At 44.3% G+C, this 25,036-nt stretch overlaps 1 protein-coding gene across 1 annotated transcript in view; it reads right to left on the bottom strand.

Moving 5' to 3' along the window:
* Positions 1-1,566: 1,566 nt before the first annotated feature.
* Positions 1,567-25,036, bottom strand: part of LOC124257953 (kynurenine formamidase-like) — a 47,421-nt gene continuing 23,951 nt past the window's right edge. The window contains exons 10-15 of the mRNA XM_046692020.1: positions 23,791-23,869; positions 23,263-23,397; positions 23,011-23,065; positions 21,498-21,602; positions 2,196-2,423; positions 1,567-1,689 (exon numbers count right to left, since the gene is read on the bottom strand). Coding sequence (XP_046547976.1) covers positions 1,567-1,689; positions 2,196-2,423; positions 21,498-21,602; positions 23,011-23,065; positions 23,263-23,397; positions 23,791-23,869 — 725 coding nt within the window. The remainder of the gene's footprint in view (positions 1,690-2,195; positions 2,424-21,497; positions 21,603-23,010; positions 23,066-23,262; positions 23,398-23,790; positions 23,870-25,036) is intronic.

Below are 25,036 nucleotides of genomic sequence, written 5' to 3'. Positions count from 1 at the left end.
GGTGTATCCCCCATTGAGCACTCGTGGGACGAAATTGGTCAAAGTCTTTCGCGGCGACAACAGATGCGAAACATCCGGGAACTTGAGGCTGCACTACTGCAGAAGTGGAATGCCATCCTCAAGAACTCTATTCGGACGCTTATTGACTCAATGAGGAGACGTTGCACTTCATGTGTCAATGGAAATGGCGGTCACACGCGATATTGACTTTTCGATTTGACCCCAGGTGTGTTTGATCCTTTCTGACTGTGGAACAATGAAATGAATGAGCGTCTTTTCTGTGTTGCTGCTTTTGTCAGTCGTCCATCTGTTATTATCCACTAAAAAATATCAATTCCTTACACGTGCTTTTAGTAATCTGAACTTTTGTAAGTGGTGCGTTTTCAGTGATGTTCAGTATATAAGCAAACATATCATGTGAAATGCAGCAAAAATGAGTCTTACTTATATGATAAACAGCAAATTATCGTCGCTTGTAGACGAATTCATTGATAACGAATCCATGTGTGAAGCATGCATGTGCTAAAAGCATAGAATTAGAAGGATAATCGTGCTGTGACCGTTACTGATAGGTGGTGTGACGTAGCATGGAGCCGCATGTGCATTCGCGAGTACCGCACGCACGCACGCACGCACGTACGCAGATACACACCCACAGTCAGACACACTTATAACACATCAAGGCAACATCAGCTTCATTCGCTCACCATTTCATCCTCGTCCGGTAATAATGGCAAGTTTACCCAATTAACTGATATGTAATCCTTTTCAAACTATAGACATTTTTGCATAAATATCTTCACATACGACTTGCAAACAGCTAAACAATGCTTTAGAAGATTATGACCCGAGGGCCTTGTTTTATATTTGCAGATGAAACTTTTCTTATTGCTTCAAGAATTGTATTATTATTAATTTTATCAAAATATGTGTAAGTATACGGTATATAAATCTACTTACGAAACGGCTGATTTTGTAAGTTAACCATTTAAGGCGCCATCAATTGTGTATGTATGCTCGTATCTCTGATTGTTTTGATTGGAGATCATTTTACCTTTTGACGATGACGTCAGCAATTTCTGTGATATGTCTGTGGAGGAGATTGTCGTAGTTGTGTCTGTGGAGGAGATCGGCGTTGTTGTGTCTGTGGAGGAGATCGGCGTTGTTGTGCCTGTAGAGGAGATCGGCGTTGTTGTGTCTGTGGAGGAGATCGGCGTTGTTGTGCCTGTAGAGGAGATCGGCGTTGTTGTGTCTGTGGAGGAGATCGTCGTTGCTATGTCTGCGGAGGAGATCGTCGTTGCTGTGTCTGTGTCGGAGATCGACGACGATGTGTCAACCAGTGATGATGCTGACGATGTTAAAGATGCATCTTCAAAAGGGAAATGATATCCCCCGGTATACAGACGGGCGTCAGAGAAGACATACACGGCCAATCCATCCATGGACGTGATGGAGAACGAGGAGGACGGTATGAAAGATGTATTCAATGTGCCAATACTGTAATTCGAATTCTGAACCATTCTCCATTGAACTGACACCGTACCTGTAGGTGCAGTCGCTAAAACGTCACTTGTCTTGCCTTCTGCTACGACCTTCAAGGAGTCTCCTTCCAGGGGTAAATACGTTGCCCGGGGTAGAAGTGACAATGGTGGAACGACACAAAACCCTCTCAAAGATACTTCGCCTCCCCTACATAATGTCAAAAGAACTGGCTTGGAAGCATTGACAATCATTGCGCCATCCGAATAGAATCCCCCGAGGGAATATGCCCTCGTAAACGACCGAGAAAAGCCTCCGTTGACGTTAATACTGGTTCCGTTAAACACGCTTGTGAATATCACAGTGTTTCTATTCGAATTTTCACTTTGAGGAATGACATAATCTTGACCGAGATGTTTCACAGGTAAAAGCTGGTCGTAAGTGGATATGATCCCATTGCTCCTCGTACCTGCATAAACAGCTATTGGATATTCCGAGGTAATCCGCGTACCTGTGAGGTCAGCAGCACTATTTAATGTAAAAGTCTGATATTCAGTCAAGTTCAGACGTAGTATTTCTTCATTGTTATAAGTCAAACCGCTGACGGTGATATAGGTCTGCACTTTAAAGGTAATATCAACCGTTGTGTTGTATCTGTGTGTAGCTAATATCAATACTGTATTGGTATTGTCGAAATCATGACAACTAGAGAATACATAGTGTTGTCCTAAAGCCGGAATGGGGAGCGGGGTGTAAGCATCGTAGACATCTCGGCCGTACACCTTCATGGCGGTGCTGTCAGTTACACTGACGGTGAAGGATTTGTTCTCCGTTCCTGACACCACAGCCATGCTGGCATTGACGTAGATGGCGTGGGATGACCATGGAGGTAATGAATACTCCAGTGAAGGTTGACCGGGGTAGTTGATGGAGTAGGTGCCTCTCTGACTCGCAGATACAGCTTGAATATTGAAGTCTGGGCTTGGAGAGGTCATCAAATAGTCTGTACCTTAATGAATTTAAACATTTTTTTTATTTAAACTAATGTACGTGAGCATATTAAACAAGTAAAAATACTTGAACAATATATTATCATTATATTACTTGCTGTGGATATGAGTAAAATTAATGCTGAAAACGTTTCAAATAGCCTCTGAGGCACACCGATTCCAAAACGGTCCCAAGGAACCACCCCGAACTATTTGCCTGTACAGACACAATAAACAGGATAACACGATAACACCTACGTTCCGTAGTCACATCTAGCAGGAACTGTCCACAACCTCAACTAGCAGGAACTGTCCACAACCTCAACTAGCAGGAACTGTCCACAACCTCAACTAGCAGGAACAGCCCACAACCTCAACTAGCAGGAACAGCGCACAACCTCAACTAGCAGGAACAACCCACAACCTCAACTAGCAGGAACAGCTCACAACCACAACTAGCAGGAACAGCTCACAACCTCAACTAGCAGGAACAGCCCAAAACCTCAACTAGCAGGAACAGCCCACAACCTCAACTAGAAGGAACAGCTCACAACCACAACTAGCAGGAACAGCCCACAACCTCAACTAGCAGGAACAGCTCAAAAACCTCAACTAGCAGGAACAGCTCACAACCTCAACTAGCAGGAACAGCCCAAAACCTCAACTAGCAGGAACAGCTCACACCCTCAACTAGCAGGAACAGCTCACAACATCAACTAGCAGGAACAGCCCACAACCGCAACTAGCAGGAACAGCGCACAACCTCAACTAGAAGGAACAGCCCACAACCTCAATTAGCAGGAACAGCCCACAACCTCAACCAGCAGGAACAACCCACAACCTCAACTAGCAGGAACAGCTCACAACCTCAAGTAGCAGGAACAGCTCACAACCTCAACTAGCAGGAACAACTCACAACCTCAACTAGCAGGAACAGCCCACAACATCAACTAGCAGGAACAGCCCACAACCTCAACTAGCAGGAACAACCCACAACCTCAACTAGCAGGAACAGCTCACAACCTCAACTAGCAGGAACAGCTCACAACCTGAATTGGCAGGAACAGCTCACAACCTCAACCAGCAGAAACAGCTCACAACCTGAACTAGCAGGAACAGCTCACAACCTCAACTAGGAGGAACAGCACACAACCTCATCTAGCAGGAACAGCTCACAACCTCAACTAGCAGGAACAACCCACAACCTCCACTAGCAGCAATAGCCCACAACCTCAACTAGCAAGAACAGCCCACAACCTCAGCTAGCAGGAACAACCCTGAACCTCAACTGGCAGGAACAACCAACAACCTGAACTAGCAGGAACAGCCCACAACCTCAACCAACAGGAACAGCCCACAACCTCAACTAGCAGGAACAGCCCACAACATCAACTAGCAGGAACAGCCCACAACCTCAACTAGCAGGAACAGCTCAACCTGAACCAGCAGGAACAGCCCACAACCTCAACTAGCAGGAACAGCCCACAACCTCAACTAGCAGGAACAGCTCACAACATCAACTAGCAGGAATAGCTCACAACCTCAACTAGCAGGAACAGCCCACAACCTCAACTAGCAGGAACAGCTCACAACCTCAGCTAGCAGGAACAGCCCACAACCTCAGCTAGCAGGAACAGCTCACAACCTCAACTAGCAGGAACAGCTCACAACCTGAATTGGGAGGAACAGCTCACAACCTCAACCAGCAGAAACAACTCACAACCTCAACTAGCACGAACATCCCACAACTTCAACTAGCAGGTACAGCTCACAACCTCAACTAGCAGAAACAGCTCACAACCTCAACTAGCAGGAACAGCTCACAACCTCAACTAGCAGGAACAGCTCACAACCTCAACTAGCAGGAACAGCCCACAACCTCAACTAGGAGGAAGAGCTCACAACCTGAACTAGCAGGAACAGCCCACAACCTCAACTAGCAGGAACAGCGCACAACCTGAACTAGCAGGAACAGCGCACAACCTCAACTAGCAGGAACAACCCACAACCTCAACTAGCAGGAACAGCTCACAACCTGAACTAGCAGGAACAGCCCACAACTTCAACAAGGAGGAACAGCTCACAACCTCAACTAGCAGGAACAGCTCACAACCTGAACTAGCAGGAACAGCCCACAACCTGAACTAGGAGGATCAGCCCACAACCTCAACTAGCAGGAACAGCCCACAACCTCAGCTAGCAGGAACAGCTCACAACCTCAACTAGCAGGAACAGCTCACAACCTGAATTGGGAGGAACAGCTCACAACCTCAACCAGCAGAAACAACTCACAACCTCAACTAGCACGAACAGCCCACAACTTCAACTAGCAGGTACAGCTCACAACCTCAACTAGCAGAAACAGCTCACAACCTCAACTAGCAGGAACAGCTCACAACCTCAACTAGCAGGAACAGCTCACAACCTCAGCTAGCAGGAACAGCCCACAACTTCAACTAGCAGGAACAGCCCAAAACCTCAACTAGCAGGAACAGCTCACAACCTCAACTAGCAGGAATACCTCACAACCTCAACTAGCAGGAACAGCTCAAAACCTCAACTGGGAGGAACAGTGCACAACCTCAACTAGCAGGAACAGCCCACAACCTCAACTAGCAGGAACAGCCCACAACCTCAACTAGCAGGAACAGCCCACAACCTCAACTAGCAGGAACAGCCCGCAACCACAACTAGCAGGAACAGCCCGCAACTTCAACTAGCAGGAACAGCCCACAACCTCAACTAGCAGGAACAGCTCACAACATCAACTAGCAGGAATAGCTCACAACCTCAACTAGCAGGAACAACCCACAACCTCAACTAGCAGGAACAGCTCACAACCTCAGCTAGCAGGAACAGCCCACAACCTCAACTAGCAGGAACAGCTCACAACCTCAACTAGCAGGAACAGCTCAAAACCTCAACTAGCAGGAACAGCTCACAACTTCAACTAGCAGGAACAGCGCACAACCTCAACTAGCAGGAACAGCCCACAACCTCAACTAGCAGGAACAGCCCACAACCTCAACTAGCAGGAACAGCTCACAACCTCAACTAGCAGGAACAGCTCACAACCTCAATTAGAAGGAACAGCCCACAACCTCAATTAGTAGGAACAACCCAAAACCTCAACCAGCAGGAACAACCCACAACCTCAACTAGCAGGAGCAGCTCACAACCTCAAGTAGCTGGAGCAGCTTACAACCTCAACTAGCAGGAACAACTCACAACCTCAACTAGTAGGAACAGCCCACAACCTGAACTAGGAGGAACAGCCCACAACCTCAACTAGCAGGAACAGCCCACAACCTCAGCTAGCAGGAACAGCTCACAACCTCAACTAGCAGGAACAGCTCACAACCTGAATTGGGAGGAACAGCTCACAACCTCAACCAGCAGAAACAACTCACAACCTCAACTAGCACGAACAGCCCACAACTTCAACTAGCAGGTACAGCTCACAACCTCAACTAGCAGAAACAGCTCACAACCTCAACTAGCAGGAACAGCTCACAACCTCAACTAGCAGGAACAGCTCACAACCTCAACTAGCAGGAACAGCCCACAACCTCAACTAGGAGGAAGAGCTCACAACCTGAACTAGCAGGAACAGCCCACAACCTCAACTAGCAGGAACAGCGCACAACCTGAACTAGCAGGAACAGCGCACAACCTCAACTAGCAGGAACAACTCCACAACCTCAACTAGCAGGAACAGCTCACAACCTGAACTAGCAGGAACAGCCCACAACTTCAACAAGGAGGAACAGCTCACAACCTCAACTAGCAGGAACAGCTCACAACCTGAACTAGCAGGAACAGCCCACAACCTCAACTAGCAGGAACAGCCCACAACCTCAACTAGCAGGAACAGCCCACAACCTCAGCTAGCAGGAACAGCTCACAACCTCAACTAGCAGGAACAGCTCACAACCTGAATTGGGAGGAACAGCTCACAACCTCAACCAGCAGAAACAACTCACAACCTCAACTAGCACGAACAGCCCACAACTTCAACTAGCAGGTACAGCTCACAACCTCAACTAGCAGAAACAGCTCACAACCTCAACTAGCAGGAACAGCTCACAACCTCAACTAGCAGGAACAGCTCACAACCTCAACTAGCAGGAACAGCCCACAACCTCAACTAGGAGGAAGAGCTCACAACCTGAACTCAGGAACAGCCCACAACCTCAACTAGCAGGAACAGCCCACAACCTCAACTAGCAGGAACAGCGCACAACCTGAACTAGCAGGAACAGCGCACAACCTCAACTAGCAGGAACAGCCCACAACCTCAACTAGCAGGAACAACACAACCTCAACTAGCAGGAACAGCCCACAACCTCAACTAGCAGGAACAGCTCACAACCTGAACTAGCAGGAACAGCCCACAACCTCAACTAGCAGGAACAGCCCACAACCTCAACTAGCAGGAACAGCCCACAACCTCAACTAGCAGGAAACCTCAGCTAGCAGGAACAGCTCACAACCTGAATTGGGAGGAACAGCTCACAACCTCAACCAGCAGAAACAGCTCACAACCTCAACTAGCACGAACAGCCCACAACTTCAACTAGCAGGAACAGCTCACAACCTCAACTAGCAGAAACAGCTCACAACCTCAACTAGCATGAACAGCTCACAACCTCAACTAGCAGGAACAGCTCACAACCTCAACTAGCAGGAACAACCCACAACCTCAACTAGCAGGAACAGCCCACAACCTCAACTAGCAGGAACAGCCTTACAACCTCAACTAGCAGGAACAACCCTGAACCTGAACTGGCAGGAACAACCCACAACCTGAACTAGCAGGAACAGCCCACAACCTCAACCAACAGGAACAACCCACAACCACAAGTAGCAGGAACAGCTCACAACCTCAACTAGCAGGAACAACCCACAACCTGAACTAGCAGGAACAGCTCACAACCTCAACTAGCAGGAACAGCCCACAACTTCAACAAGGAGGAACAGCTCACAACCTCAACTAGCAGGAACAGCTCACAACCTCAAGTAGCAGGAACAGCCCACAACCTCAACTAGCAGGAACAGCCCACAACCTCAACTTCAGCAGGAACAACCCACAACCTCAACTAGCAGGAACAGCCCACAACCTCAGCTAGCAGGAACAGCCCACAACCTCAACTAGCAGGAACAGCTCACAACCTCAACTAGCAGGAACAGCCCACAACCTCAACCAGCAGGAACAGCTCACAACTTCACCTAGCAGGAACAGCCCACAACCTCAACTAGCAGGGAACAGCCACAACTTCAACTAGCAGGAACAGCCCACAACCTGAACTAGCAGGAACAGCCCACAACCTCAACTAGCAGGAACAGCTCACAACTTCAACTAGGGAGGAACAGCTCACAACCTCAACTAGCAGGAACAGCCCACAACCTCAACTAGCAGGAACAGCTCACAACTTCAACTAGCAGGAACAGCCCACAACCTCAACTAGCAGGAACAGCCCACAACTTCAACTAGCAGGAGCAACCCACAACCACAACTAGCAGGAACAGCTCACAACTTCAACTAGCAGGAACAGCCCACAACCTCAACTAGCAGGAGCAACCCACAACCTCAACTAGCAGGAACAACTCACAACTTCAACTAGCAGGAACAGCGCACAACCTCAACTAGCAGGAACAGCCCACAACCTCAACTAGCAGGAACAGCCCACAACCTCAACTAGCAGGAACAGCTCACAACCTCAACTAGCAGGAACAGCTCACAACCTCAATTAGAAGGAACAGCCCACAACCTCAATTAGTAGGAACAACCCAAAACCTCAACCAGCAGGAACAACCCACAACCTCAACTAGCAGGAAGCAGCTCACAGCCTCAAGTAGCTGGGAGCAGCTTACAACCTCAACTAGCAGGAACAACTCACAACCTCAACTAGTAGGAACAGCCCACAACCTGAACTAGGAGGAACAGCCCACAACCTCAACTAGCAGGAACAGCCCACAACCTCAGCTAGCAGGAACAGCTCACAACCTCAACTAGCAGGAACAGCTCACAACCTGAATTGGGAGGAACAGCTCACAACCTCAACCAGCAGAAACAGCTCACAACCTCAACTAGCACAGAACAGCCCACAACTTCAACTAGCAGGTACAGCTCACAACCTCAACTAGCAGCTCACAGCTCACAACCTCAACTAGCAGGGAAACAGCTCACAACCTCAACTAGCAGGAACAGCTCACAACCTCAACTAGCAGGAACAGCCCACAACCTCAACTAGGAGGAAGAGCTCACAACCTGAACTAGCAGGAACAGCCCACAACCTCAACTAGCAGGAACAGCGCACAACCTGAACTAGCTTGAACAGCGCACAACCTCAACTAGCAGGAACAACCCACAACCTCAACTAGCAGGAACAGCTCACAACCTGAACTAGCAGGAACAGCCCACAACTTCAACAAGGGAGGAACAGCTCACAACCTCAACTAGCAGGAACAGCTCACAACCTGAACTAGCAGGAACAGCCCACAACCTGAACTAGGAGGAACAGCCCACAACCTCAACTAGCAGGAACAGCCCACAACCTCAGCTAGCAGGAACAGCTCTACAACCTCAACTAGCAGGAACAGCTCACAACCTGAATTGGGAGGAACAGCTCACAACCTCAACCAGCAGAAACAACTCACAACCTCAGCTAGCACAGAACAGCCCACAACTTCAACTAGCAGGTACAGCTCACAACCTCAACTAGCAGAAACAGCTCACAACCTCAACTAGCAGGAACAGCTCACAACCTCAACTAGCAGGAACAGCGCACAACCTCAACTAGCAGGAACAGCCCACAACCTCAACTAGGAGGAAGAGCTCACAACCTGAACTAGCAGGAACAGCCCACAACCTCAACTAGCAGGAACAGCGCACAACCTGAACTAGCAGGGAACAGCCCACAACCTCAACTAGCAGGAACAGCCCACACAACCTCAACTAGCTAGCAGAACAGCCCACAACCTCAACTAGCAGGAACAGCCCACAACCTCAACTAGCAGGAACAGCTCACAACCCTGACAACTAGCAGGAACAGCTCACAACCTCAACTAACTAGCAGAAACAGCTCACAACCTCAACTAGCAGGAACAGCCCACAACTTCAACTAGCAGGAACAGCTCACAACCTGAACTAGCAGAAACAGCTCACAACCTCAACTAGCACGAACAGCCCACAACTTCAACTAGCAGGTACAGCTCACAACCTCAACTAGCAGAAACAGCTCACAACCTCAACTAGCAGGAACAGCTCACAACCTCAACTAGCAGGAACAGCTCACAACCTCAACTAGCAGGAACAGCCCACAACCTCAACTAGGAGGAAGAGCTCACAACCTGAACTAGCAGGAACAGCCCACAACCTCAACTAGCAGGAACAGCGCACAACCTGAACTAGCAGGAACAGCGCACAACCTCAACTAGCAGGAACAACCCACAACCTCAACTAGCAGGAACAGCTCACAACCTGAACTAGCAGGAACAACCCACAACTTCAACAAGTAGGAACAGCTCACAACCTCAACTAGCAGGAACAGCTCACAACCTGAACTAGCAGGAACAGCCCACAACCTCAACTAGCAGGAACAGCCCACAACCTCAGCTAGCAGGAACAGCCCACAACCTCAACTAGCAGGAACAGCTCACAACCTGAATTGGGAGGAACAGCTCACAACCTCAACCAGCAGAAACAGCTCACAACCTCAACTAGCACGAACAGCCCACAACTTCAACTAGCAGGAACAGCTCACAACCTCAACTAGCAGAAACAGCTCACAACTTCAACTAGCATGAACAGCTCACAACCTCAACTAGCAGGAACAGCTCACAACCTCAACTAGCAGGAACAACCCACAACCTCAACTAGCAGGAACAGCCCACAACCTCAACTAGCAGGAACAGCGCACAACCTCAACTAGCAGGAACAACCCTGAACCTGAACTGGCAGGAACAACCCACAACCTGAACTAGCAGGAACAGCCCACAACCTCAACCAACAGGAACAACCCACAACCACAAGTAGCAGGAACAGCTCACAACCTCAACTAGCAGGAACAACCCACAACCTGAACTAGCAGGAACAGCTCACAACCTCAACTAGCAGGAACAGCCCACAACTTCAACAAGGAGGAACAGCTCACAACCTCAACTAGCAGGAACAGCTCACAACCTCAAGTAGCAGGAACAGCCCACAACCTCAACTAGCAGGAACAGCCCACAACCTCAACTAGCAGGAACAACCCACAACCTCAACTAGCAGGAACAACCCACAACCTCAACTAGCAGGAACAACCCACAACCTCAACTAGCAGGAACAACTCACAACCTCAACTAGCAGGAACAGCCCACAACCTCAACCAGCAGGAACAGCTCACAACTTCACCTAGCAGGAACAGCCCACAACCTCAACTAGCAGGAACAGCCCACAACTTCAACTAGCAGGAACAGCCCACAACCTGAACTAGCAGGAACAGCCCACAACCTCAACTAGCAGGAACAGCTCACAACTTCAACTAGGAGGAACAGCTCACAACCTCAACTAGCAGGAACAGCCCACAACCTCAACTAGCAGGAACAGCTCACAACTTCAACTAGCAGGAACAGCCCACAACCTCAACTAGCAGGAACAGCCCACAACCTCAACTAGCAGGAGCAACCCACAACCACAACTAGCAGGAACAGCTCACAACTTCAACTAGCAGGAACAGCCCACAACCTCAACTAGCAGGAGCAACCCACAACCTCAACTAGCAGGAACAACTCACAACTTCAACTAGCAGGAACAGCTCACAACCTGAACTAGCAGGAACAGCCCTCAACCTCAACTAGCAGGAACAACCCACAACCTCAACTAGCAGGAACAGCTCACAACTTCAGCTAGGAGGAACAGCCCACAACCTCAACTAGGAGGAACAGCTCACAACCTGAACTAGCAGGAACAGCCCACAACCTCAACTAGCAGGAACAGCGCACAACCTCAACTAGCAGGAACAGCCCACAACCTCAACTAGCAGGAACAACCCACAACCTGAACTAGCAGGAACAGCCTAGCAGGAACAGCTCACAACCTGAACTAGCAGGAACAGCCCACAACTTCAACAAGGAGGAACAGCTCACAACCTCAACTAGCAGGAACAGCCCACAACCTCAACTAGCAGGAACAACCCACAACCTCAACTAGCAGGAACAACCCACAACCTCAACTAGCAGGAACAACCCACAACCTCAACTAGCAGGAACAACTCACAACTTCAACTAGGAGGAACAGCTCACAACCTCAACTAGCAGGAACAACTCACAACCTCAACTAGCAGGAACAGCTCACAACCTCAACTAGCAAGAACAACAAAACACGATCTCACCTAGCAGGAATACCCCACCACCACATCTAGCAGGAACACTCCAATACCTAACCTCCTTCCCTTCCCAAATCTCGACCCGATTTACTTACCATAGCCAAGAAATGTATTGTGAATAAATCACTACACCGGATGACAACGAGCAAAAGCAAGATTAACAGTAAAACGTCTCTTACCCCCGACAAGGTAGAACGACAGCGCACAACAGATGAGGGTAGACGCTCTAGCACCAGCAGTCATCATTCTCTGCTCATTCCCAGAATCCACGGGATGGTAGACAGGAAAACCACCCTAGCTTTTGAGGTTGTGTATTTATGGTCTGTGGGCAGGAAAAGATCAGGATTGTATAGAATTGTATTAAGACCTTTGTTATTGTGATAGACGAGCTGCTTACCAGGAAGTAACTATGCAAAGAACCAGTGCTTCCTTGACATTTGATTGCCTAACCATGCGATGCTTGTATGTTTCCATAAATGGTAAAATATTTCGGTCACGCCCACTAAGTTACTACAGTTTCCTGACAACAGAAAGAACAGCGTTGACAACAGCGTTGACAGCGATTAACAAGCAATGATCATTATTGTGGGTGTGTGAGGTTCTGTGCATAGAGCTCAGGTCACAAATCAGGTGAAGTTAAACAACGTTGAGAGTCCTTGGATCAGTGACCGTGTTTGGCAGCTTGACTCCTCAGAGTTTCCAGGACTTCAGTCCTGTCCCCACAACAACGCACATATGATACATGTGGCCTCACCTTAGGCAAGTGAGTTTGTTCAAACTTGCCTCCTTTCACCCAGCAGAAAATGGGTACCCGGTGGGATAGGCCATGTGACTATAACCTTCTAGCGCAGCTTGGGTTATCAGGGTTAATAACGTGCTGTGCTATCATTGTTAGAGCAATGAGCATGCCTGCTGTGGAGTTTGGCGCTATATATGGACACATTATTATTCTGTTTACACACAACTAGGCCACCAGTTCTAACCAATCCTCATTCCCAGGTTCATACCAAAAAAGCTCGGGATACTGGGGACCTTTGTTTTCCCCAAGAATGTCCTTGGATCCCAAAGATCAGAAATCTAAAAATGGAGTGTGCGAGTTTTGGCGCTTTCAGCAATTAACGGCTGGGGCCACGAGAAATTGACTTGACCAGGAAGTATTTCTACCTTTATCGGAAACATTGGCTGATCTATTATCCAGTGTTTTGTATCTGAATTCTATTACGATAAATACACAATTTGATTGATCGGCCATAAGTAGCGCTTTGTCATTCGAGTCGCTAAACAAAAGTCTGCAAGCGAGTTTGTTGATCATTTAAGAATCACGTGTGTAGAATAGTCTTGATAATCCAGGAAGGAAATACGTGTATGTGAGTGGCAACCGGTAACACAGTTCCTTCTGTGGAGTGTTCAGCATTATTTTTAAATAAACTGACGAGCAAAAGAAAGTACACAGGTGTAATTGTTGTTGCAATCCCAAATATGCGTTCTAACTACAATAAAATTATTGAAAAACATTGATTGTATAGAACGCAACCATCATGTTTCATTTGCCAAAATGCAACCAAAAACATTTGTATGTGTTTTGCACGAATTTTTGCAAAATTGTGATTATTGTCCCATGCACCAGCACATTTCTGACAGAGAGTATAAAACCTGTTTGTCGTGAAGACTGAACAATCACTTGACAGAAATCTCACGAGGAAATGCCAAGATTGACGTCGGCGCAACGAGAACGGGCCAAAGGAATGACACAAATGGGTGCTTTCAACAGCGATATTGCAAGGACATTGGGTTGCACAAGACAAACCATAATTCGGCTGTTTAACCGTTTCAGTACGACAGGCCAGACATGTGATCGACCCAGAAGTGGACGTTCCAGAGTCACAACACCCCAAGAGGATCGCTATCTGCGGGTTATTCACCTACGCAACTGGATGTTGACGGTGACGTCACCAGCAGCCACATCATTGGGTCATCACGTAAGCCGATTCACAGTGACAAGACGACTTCGTCCTGCTGGCATGTATGGGCCTACCGACCGCTGCGTGGAATGGCCTTGACCTTCCAGCATCGTAGCCGTCTGCAGTGGTCATCACAACATCGCTGTTTATTGTTACAATGTCATTTTGCTGATAAAACACGTGTATTGCAGTGTGCTTCAACATACATTTTCCATTTCATCAAAAGGTTTTGTTATTTTTATCTTATTGGAAGAAACACATCACATCAGTTTAGTTCATGAATGGTAATGTACACACTCGGTGTTTCTGTTGAGAACAGAGTTACGGTCGCATTTATCTCATATATAGCCTTGACAATTAACAAGTATAAAACACTCCTACAGATTTGTAGTATTTAATTTTAGGTATTTTTTATCAGCCACGACAGAGGAAAGAAATTGCGTGGGGCTCAGAGCCGTTTTAAACAGGTTTTTAAAACAGTTTTTTTACACAATTATACAACACAAAAAGATGTTGTCCAATTTGACAGAGATCAATATTTAACTTGCGTGGCAAATAAAACAATATCAAGGTGTGTGAAAAACAAAGATAAATAATAATGATAATAATAATATGTGCATTTTTATAGCACATCTGTTCACACAGTAGTTTGCTCTGTGCGCTGCTCTGACAAGTCTTTAGATTATATTTGAAGGAAGGCACGGTTTCATCCCTAATTTGAGCATTGTAGGCAGCTCATTCCATAAGGTTAAGGCAGCGTAGGCGAAAGTTCTTTAACCAAATGTGACTTATACTTTGGAACTGTAAAGAAACGTTTGTGCTGAGATCGAAGAGATCTAGATGGAGAGTATGTGTGCAGCAGTTCTTGCAGGTAAGATGGAATCAGATCATGGTAGCTCTTGTAAGCAGTCAGAAGAACTGTAAGTAGCCAATGGAGGTCTTTCAGTAACCCAATACTGTATATACGTATCGAGAAAAAACGAGAAAATAACGTTTACGTACTTTTAAACGAAGACGTATACATGGCGTCATATGTTTCTGTCTGTCCTGGCGACCGCCTCCGTGGTGTAGTGGTTAGAGCGTCCGCCCGGAGAGCGGAAGGTCGCGGGTTCGATCCCCGACCACGTCATACCAAAAGACGTTAAAATATGGTACTTGTTGGTCCCTGCCTGGCGCTCGACATTAATGGGTACAACAAGGACTGGTCGGCTCGGAGTCAGTATACTGTGTCTGAGTGGGGTATTCATGTTTCACTGCGGCATGGTATCTCAGTGGGCTAGCACTATAAAACCAGCTTCAGTCTGGGCTAGTACAAGCAGCCGCACATACACACGCATGCACGTCGTCATATGTGCGAAATATTCTCAAGCACGACGTAAAACCCAATTTCACCTCACCTCACCTCACCGTCTGTCCTGGCGTGGGAGGTGAGCTTCAGTCCCGAGCAGCGTCCCGTGGTTCTGTTCACCAAGACAGATATACAACCTCCATAACTGAGACATCGTGAGAGGCATTTCACTGTCCCTCTCTGAGAGTTCATCACAAGCAATCCAGAATGATGTGTGTGCGTGCGCGTGCGCGTATGAGTGTGTCAAGTGATCACGACTGAAAGACTTTCCTTCTGTACCCCATCTTTTCAATTTTCTCTTTTGAGTCAATGGAGGATGTAGTTAGGATGGTTACAGTACCGCTCATATATGCTCCAGAAACGCCCTGTATTTAGATAAATCTGCTCATTGAAGACAAGGTCCGCAACAGCTCCCGGCCTGAACTCGGGGACATTGTGTTCACATCCATACATGATTCATTTTTCAATCCGATCCAATCAAATTCAACAATTCCAATATTTGTCACTTCGAACTGTTTAAAGTTGTTTTAAATCCAGGAATTTTCAAAATTGGGGTGGGGTTGTTTCTTTTGTTCGAACCCCCTCTCCCTCTTGGCTTCAACAATGCAAAACATTAACTTAGTAGTATAGTGTAGTCATTTTTTCAGAGGGATGGGGGAGGGGGTCGAACACCCCCCATCCCCCCTCACACACCCCGCCCTGGATCCGCCAATGTGGTAAATAATGTGTATAATAAGAAATATAGTACAATATGAACACACTAATGACATAATGACATCATGAAGGATTTATAGTGAACTTTCCGCTTCGAAGTCATACTGTTTGTACTCGTGAAGATCCGGGTAAGAATTGATCTTCAGTAAGCCATGCTTGTCGTAAGAGGCAACTAACAGGGTCAGGTGGTCAGGCTTGCTGACTTGGTTGACACATGTCATCGTATCCCAATTGTGTAGATCGATCCTAACGCTGTTGGTCACTGGATTGTTTAGTCCAGACTCGATTATTTACAGACCGCCGCCATATAGCTGGAATATTGCCGAGTGCGGCGTATAGTCACTCACTCACTCATACTTTTTGTCTCGAAGGCCGCTGCACTTTTTGCTTCCAGTCAGTGTTCAGGATCACAGCACTAGAAACAAACGAACTGGTGATGTACCTAATTATTCACGACTCTCATAAATACATAAACCTATATTTTTCTCATATACATTTGCAGATGACGGAAATGATTTTATCGTGCTTCGAAAGTTGTTGGGGTGTGGACAGGCGCGTAGCAAGCCAATTTTTTCTTGTGTAAGCCCGATAGGTTGCAAAGCCTTATGTTCAGATAATATCTGAGGCATTTTTGGCAAGAATTAGAAGGAAAACAATTAACATATTTGGCTAGGCAGAAAGCTGATGAAGCCAGAGAGTAGACAAAGGACAGGCTGATGAAGCCAGAGAGTAGACCGAAGCCATCCACATCAAACGCCAAAAGCCCACCATCAACAGAGACCAAGGATACTTCATTCCATCCGCTTATGATGCACTCATCCACCAAGCCCAATCTACTGTATAAACATCTCATTATTATTTGTACATCATTGGCTTCCACGCCTGTCCTTTGTCTACTCTCTGGCTTCATCAGCTTTCTGCCTAGCCAATTATGTTAATTATGTTGTTTTCTTTGTTACATTGTTACATCCAGTATATATACACTTCCCCCTTCTTCATGTTCCATTATGCTTGACAACGGTACAAGAATCTGTATCGAAACGTCGCACTCACGAATAAAAAGAAGTTGTTATCCATAAAGTTTGTTCTATATTTTACTTCCCAACTTCTAAAATGCAACTCAAAGAAGGAAAACAATTGTTAACAAAAATCGTGTGTAAGCCCAGGCTTTTTTTTAATGGTAACTGCACCCCTGGGTGTGTGGTGCAATGCCACCCCAGTTCAAAAGACCAATTGCTTTTCTATTTTATACTGCCGTTGTAATTGTGCTTCTACTGACTTAGCTATAGTATACAGTGAAATAGGTACTTGAGTGGGCGAGTGAGTGAGTATGGTTTTACACCGCTTTTAGCAATATTCCAGAAATATCGTGGCGGAGGACACCAGAAATGGGCTTCGAAAATTGTATCCATGTGGGGAATCGAACCCGGGTCTTCAGTGTGACGAGCTGTAACGATCAGGCTAACCCATTGCCCCTATACATTGTTGAAACTGTAGCGGTATACTGAACTATGTTGTAGAGTTTCATTACCATATCCACTGTGTTGGGATCATCATATCCCTGATGTGACCGACAGCATACACCATGAACCCTCCACATGTATCCTTCGCGGGACACACAGTACCCTGGTACAGACTTGATACAGAATATATGATGTATGTCATCGGTGATTTATATGATCTATTTGATCTATGTGATCAATATGATCAATATGATCCATATAATCTATGTGATCCTTATGATCTATATGATCTTAATTTTCCTTGGCTCTCATGACAAGCATGGGACACCCACGACTATTCCCGCCCTTGTATCAACATGTTGACTATATATAGCAACAAATAACATCAACTGAGCGCAAACAAAACATATTCTTGTTTATTGTTTATAATAAATCAGCCTACAAGAATAGGCTAAACGATAGGCACACACGTCCTTCTCATTGAAATATTCACCAGAATACTGTGCCATATAGAATTATATATACCAACAACCTGAGTACATATTCAATATTGAGGTCAGAGTAAGGGCAGCAGGGTTATCCCACCATATCACTTGGCCTACAGGAATCGGAATTCTAAAATAACAATTAATTACAATAAAAACCCTGGTCATGAACAAGTGTGTTTGTTGTCTCAGGTATTCATAGGGGGATGTTTTAGAGCCTAAAATCTAGAACATTAAATGATTAATTACTTCAAGAAGACAGTCACATTCTAGTCATGGTATTGAGGATATTTATGTCATATTCTTTATCAGTCATCAATATTGTGTCAAAACTTTCCCATAAAGAACTGGCCTTAATCTATTATAACCCATCCATATGAGTCGTGTCACCTATAGGACTGCATGGTATTACCGGTATACAACCAGTATATTGCAATATGCTTTTCAAACGATACATACTGCAATATTTTTTCTGAGAACCAGTATATTAAAAAACATATATGAAGTTTTTGTGATTATCTTTATGGTTTAAATTAAAATCTACCCAGACTTTCATTCACAACAAATGTATTCCTTCATTATTCAATGACAAAACTGTAATATACTGAACAACATTAGAAACGCACCACCCATATAATACGAAATATCCCAGTCAGACTGAAATGTACCCATGATATCTGAGCATCATCAGTGCATTTTAGTGTGGTGCGTTTCTAATGTTGTTCAGTATACTATGAGTTGTATAAAAAAGAAAACGGAATCCCTTACTACCCAACCTAATATTAACATTGCTTAAATCAAAGCAATAACGTATATGTTTAGGGACTTAGAATGTAGAAAATAGGACTGACATGCACAGTTAGTGTCACTCACTGTCAAACACTTAATTTCCCAATATATCTCAATAGGTATCGCAATACAGGTACCTGAATCGGAATATATTGAAATACAATTTATTTGCCAATACCCAGCCCAAGTCACCAAATACATATTTCATAATGTCCCTGGACCATCACCAACCATATCAAAGTGGTTAACTGTAAATATCAAAATACACAATCTTCCTTCTTCTCCCAGAATAAAAACAATACCATGTCACCATATCTGTTCCTCCTCCACTATCAACAGTATTAAGTTATTTTCTGCTAATACCCTGGACCAAATCCATGCCATTGCTTCATATTTAAATGACACAATGCTAAAATTTGCCATTCTACCACACATCACTGAAGTGACACCTTGTATAAGTTCCTGATCAGAACTTGTGAATGATATGTCCATTCTCAAATGGTAAATACAGCACAGATATAACAAACTTGAAAATATAAAATGCATAGCAAATATAAAACATAAATATTTATGAAGATCATTATCTATCTGCATAGGTAGTACAAAATCCACCAACATAATGAACAAACAAGTGAGATTATTTCATGGCAAGTAACAAAAATGTCACAATCCTAACCATACATAAAAAAAATCCAAAACATATTCCTAAGCTGAGAACATCAGACATTCAAAATGTTTATCAAATATTAACATCTACATATGAAAACACAAGTTTCCTGTCATAGTGAGTGAGTGAGTGAGTGATTGAGTGAGTTTAATGCTGCTTTAAGCACTATTCCAGTTCTATGGTGACATGTCAGCTTACTGCAGAGGAAACAGCCTTTGATGTCCCTACAGAGGCACAGGTATAGGGCTGACAAACCTACAAATATAATCAAAACAACCAAGGATTCAAATCCTCAATCACTGAATTCTGCATTGCTCAAAGAAAGCACACTGACAGTCAAATGAGGCACCTCAGATGGCTTGGCCTACCTTGTTCTCATGCCATGTCACCTGGGGTTGTTAACAGAGGCACAATGACAGGGAAATATAAGCAGCTGATGCTATCTGTCGAAAGCATTCAACATCATAAAGTAATAAAAGACAGATTTAAGGTGAGCAGCTTTATATTCTGCATGTCAATTGCACTGAAAATGTACTCTTTAAAACTTGCACCAGGAATTTAAACCGGAAAAAACATCACTTTATATATTGAGAGAATATACCAGTTTCCCATACTGCATATCCCCAAGCATGGATTTGGAATATGTTGAGGACATAAGGAAATGAATTAGGGCGGAGTTGAGGTCAGCACCACTTTGACCAGGATTTCATTTCTATTGCTACACAAGCTTTATATTGGAGCAAAGCCAAAAACAGAATAATAGGCATCAAGATTATTGGTAAAATTGATGACCACAGGCAGGGTTCTCACAAACCAAGGATCAAAATCAATGAAAATGTGAAACTTGAGAGCAATGGTCACAGGCTCCTGGAACACCAAAGGGATGCAATCCCGAATGTTTTAAATGTAGAATTATTAGATAAGACTGAGTTGCTCCAGTTTTTGCAACAATCAAACTGAATTGATCAAAAGTTCTATGAGGACATGCACAGTTAATATGTCATAGATAAATTAATTTTAAACCAGACCCCCTGTATTCCACATTTCACAAATAAAAGCTTTGTTATGAGGAGGTAATAACATTTAATAATATCAAACAAAACATTTCCGATTTCTTTTAGCGCTTCGTCTGGATGTATCACAATATGATCAGTAGGAGTTAAGGTTATCATGCTGGCCTTCAGTTTCATGTTCTGCATGAAAACATTTCTGTGACAAACAACAGAATATGTTAACAATATTTTAGGATCTGCAGAATATGTTTAGGAGATCAGAATCTGAACATATTTAGTACTAAATTTTGCCACTGGTGAAAATGTGTGGAGGAAAATGACACTTTCACAGATCAAATCGGTTTGGAATAATTCCCATTTATCTGAGACTATGGCACCTTCCTTTCCGATTTCTGGTCAGTCAGAAGACCTCGTCATGCAACTGGCCAGGTCATATCGTCGTCAGGGAGACGGACCGAGAACATCAACTGCGTCATAAACCAATGTGAATCTGGATGGGTGGCAGCAGTTGTTAGCCATCTCACACACATGACCTCTTATGATAGCTTCATTAGTCTTAGTAGTTCCTGGAATGTGGAGAATGTTGAAAAGTGAGCTGAATAACATCATAACCCCCCAAACAATCAAACAACAGACTTTTCTGCATCGGGATGTAGAATAGCCTCTTGGTTAGAACATTCACTCACCTAGAGAACCAGGTTGGATTCCCCTCAGGAGTGCAGGGTGTAAAGTTCCACACAACGAAACCTAAAAGTGTTTGGTATTTGCAAAACACAAATTGCAGCTGTTTCCATGTTTCCATCGTGATAGACAGATGATCCCCACTCGTACTGTTACAAATAGGCGTCTAAACTCAGGAATTCAACATTTCCAGAATTTAAGTTACTTTAGGGGACAGGGCTTGCTCACAAATGTTATAGAATTACATTTATCTCTCATACATACATACATATACTTGTTTAGCGCCAATATCCGTAAACCGCTCAAAGGTGCTTTGGCTCTAAGATGGTATTGATATCAAATAGAGTTCAGATGCTTCAGCAAAGAGACAAGTCAAGATTTGATTTAAAAACAGCTAAATCTGGTTGTGTTCTGAGGTGAGATGGAAGACTGAGATCATCAGACTCTGAAGTGGTCCCAAAGTCTTGAAAAAAAGAAACATCATGAAAAACTAAATATTCTGGACTTGATGAAACTGTCCCAAGTTTCCATCATTACCGTTGTGAGTCTGTAAGAATCCTTCTGCAATTTTTCGATGACATCAAAATGATCTGTGTCGCTGACATCCATATACCTCGTCTTCACCTTTCTGGCAGACAGCTCCTGGAACATGTGAACCAGGGACACATATCCAAAACAGTCAGTAGTTTTCTTGTCGTCACTAACAGCCTTATTCGGATAGTGGTAGACTGAGAGAATGAATGGTTTATTCTCATGAAGATCACACAATAGTGACATAGAGAAAAATACAAATGTACAGATTTGTTTCATGGGAGCATACGTAGTCCGGTTTTCACATAGTTGCTTATTTTAACAATAGTGCTTTATGCGTACAAGACATGAGGGATATAAATTTATCTAATGAAGGATAATTACAATAATAGCTTGGTAGGAATGAATTTCTTACATTACTTAAACATGGACAATATAACATGAAGTGAAGTTCATCTCCTATTGTGTTCTTACACAGTGTACATAATCTTTCTTCTTTAATAATATTATACCATCTACCTGTTTCTATTGAAAGTTGATGGTTACAAGTTCTAATATAGGTAAGCCAAATGCGTACATTTAATGGGAGGTGTAATAGATAACTTTCAAGGTATGAGAGAGAGACTTAAAACTGTTGTCATTACAATATTGTGGTGAACCAGAGAGTGACTGACATAACGAGCAACAGACCCAGTCACCCGCACAGTCTGTCAGCATACACAACAATCTTAATGACCTCATGTACATTTCTGTTGGAGAAGAGTGACAGAGTTGCATCCCTGATTATCACTCTTGGCCTACTCTGTCGGCCCACTGACACCCTGGCCCTCCAGATTTACTAAAGAAGAGCCTTCGCCCTTAACCTCCATTTTACAACCATTATCCTCCACCCTTCACCACACGACATCATTGGCGGATCCAGAGGGGGGGTTCAGGGCCCACTGACACCCTGGCCCTCCAGATTTACTAAAGAAGAGCCTTCGCCCTTAACCTCCATTTTACAACCATTATCCTCCACCCTTCACCACACGACATCATTGGCCCGGATCCAGAGGGGGTTCAGGGCCCACTGACACCCTGGCCCTCCAGATTTACTGAAGAAGAGCCTTCGCCCTTAACCTTAATCCTCCATTTTACAACCATCCAGAGGGGAAGTTCAGGGCTTCCTAAACAGCCTTCACCACTTAACCTCCATTTTACAACCATTATCCTCATTCACCACACGACATCAGAGGGATCCAGAGGGGGGTTCAGGGCCCACTGACACCATGGCCCTCCAGATTCACTAAAGAACAGCCTTCACCCTTAACCTCCATTTTACAACCATTATCCTCCAACCTTCACCACACGACATCATTGACTTCATTGGCGGATCCAGAGGGGAGGGGGGTTCAGGGCCCACTGACACCCTGGCCCTCCAGATTCACTAAAGAACAACCTTCACCCTTAACCTCCATTTTATAACCATTATCCTCCAACCTTCACCACACGACGACTTCATTGGCCATTATCCTCCAACCTTCACCACACTCCACTTCATTGGCGGATCCAGAGGGGGTTCAGGCACCACTGATCTAAAGAACAGAGGGGGAGTTCAGGGTTTGAACCCCCTTTTAAGATGACTTAAGACCACTTTGAAGAATTTTTACCACCTTTCAAAATTGCTGGATCCGCCCATGCGACTTTTGTACCTGATTGTTTATCTCTATATTGATAGCCACAACAAGCTACTAGTATAGTTTGTGTTAAAAGTATGAATATAATTTCCTACTTTTCCAAATCAGCACTTTGTCTGCGGAACTCTGGTGGGTCGTATTCTGCTACAGCAATGAGGATGTCGCGCTGCTGACTGAGGCCAGCAATCTCGGCGATGAAGTTGGCAGGACTGAACCGCCATGCATCCTCCCTATAGAGGCAAGTTGAGGCAGTGACAGCAACAGCAACAACAACAACAGCAACAACAACAACAGCAACAAACACAAACATGTCACAAAAATAATAATATATTGAGTGCCACAAACGTGTTAAGCCAATGGATATACCAGTTAAATAACTGACATGACTTGTGGAGTCCGATATCATGCTGTTATTTTGTATAGACTGCACATTACAAAACAGCTATAACATGGTAACACTGAAAGCAAGACACAGGTGTAAAAACAGACACAGACACAGAGTGAAACATACAGACAGTCCCTAAAATCATCAGACAATCCATGAAATCTACAGACTCTATCACAGACTCACACAAACACACAGCATGAACAAAAACAAAGTTGAGCTTCAAATACTGACATACTCATTCAGTTTCAGCGGGTCATTGACGTATGTTTTCGTCAGAGGCCGGAGGTCATACACTCCACTGATTAGAGCCGCACCTGGAATCAAACAAAATATCACACATTACCTTTCGAATCAAACATACTGAGGGAAACAAATAAGGGAACACAACTTCATAGCAGTGTTCCTTTATTTATTCTCAGATTTCCTCTACTATTCAAAGCTGGTGATGAAAACTGGAAAATATAAAGGAACACTTGAATTTTCCTGTGTTCCTTTATTTGTTTCTCTCAGTATATTACTCTGTACTATAGACCTATAGACTATATACTATTACCATAGACCTTCGACCTTCAGGTCATTATTGCCAAATATGGCAGTGAGGAAAGTTAATTAGTTTGTATTGTCAAAAGGGGAACACATACAAATATGTCCATAAGATACAAGCTAAACTTGTTGATCATGACCAGTAACTTTCAAATGCTGTATCCTCAAGACTAGTTTCAAATATTACATAAATTCTTATTGCGTTTATGTGAAATAGACATGTGTCACATTGTTACAATTTATTAAGATGAGATCTTTTGCTCCAGTCCAACACTATATGATACCTCTACAGAAGGTGGTGTCTGGCCAACACAAGTCACCTCTGTACTGCTTTCTAAGTCAGCCTTTAATTGTGATTTGGAAATAATAGAAATTTTGAATAAAGAATCCCTGCATAGAACACAATTAATCCCTTGACTGTACTCGTTTTTGGGTGTTGATGTCCAAGTGTCAAGATATAACAAGGTGATTAAAATATCAAAAAATGACATACTGTATTACACTGTGGCATGATTTTGTTAAATCAGATATGTGCAAGTATGAATGCTTAGCTAACTCTTACCCAGAATTTCTAAAGCCCTGACAGAGATTATTAGATAGGAAAGTTGGCGCAACCTTCTACCATTTTATATAAAGTTAGCATATAATTTAATCTATAATCTAATTTATATTAACAAACTATCTCTAATAATCACATTCTGCAAATAGAACCTATATAATATGATCAGATAAGTAAATATTCAATGTGCCCCCCCAAGCTGAATTCATTTACCTTAGCAGGGGCTAATTGAAGGAAATGAAACCACCTGCAGTAATAAGCCTGTTGCACCACACTAAAACAAGGTGCACCTGCAGCTCAATAATAAATTATACATAATGCTTCAGTTTTAGTAATGATGACTCAGACTGACTGAGTTAAGTTTTACGCCGCTTTTAGC

The sequence above is a fragment of the Haliotis rubra genome, unplaced genomic scaffold (genome assembly GCF_003918875.1).
Source record: "Haliotis rubra isolate DU_JTF1 unplaced genomic scaffold, ASM391887v1 Scf117, whole genome shotgun sequence".
Classification (NCBI taxonomy): domain Eukaryota; kingdom Metazoa; phylum Mollusca; class Gastropoda; order Lepetellida; family Haliotidae; genus Haliotis; species Haliotis rubra.
This window is presented reverse-complemented; position numbering and strand designations above follow the sequence as displayed.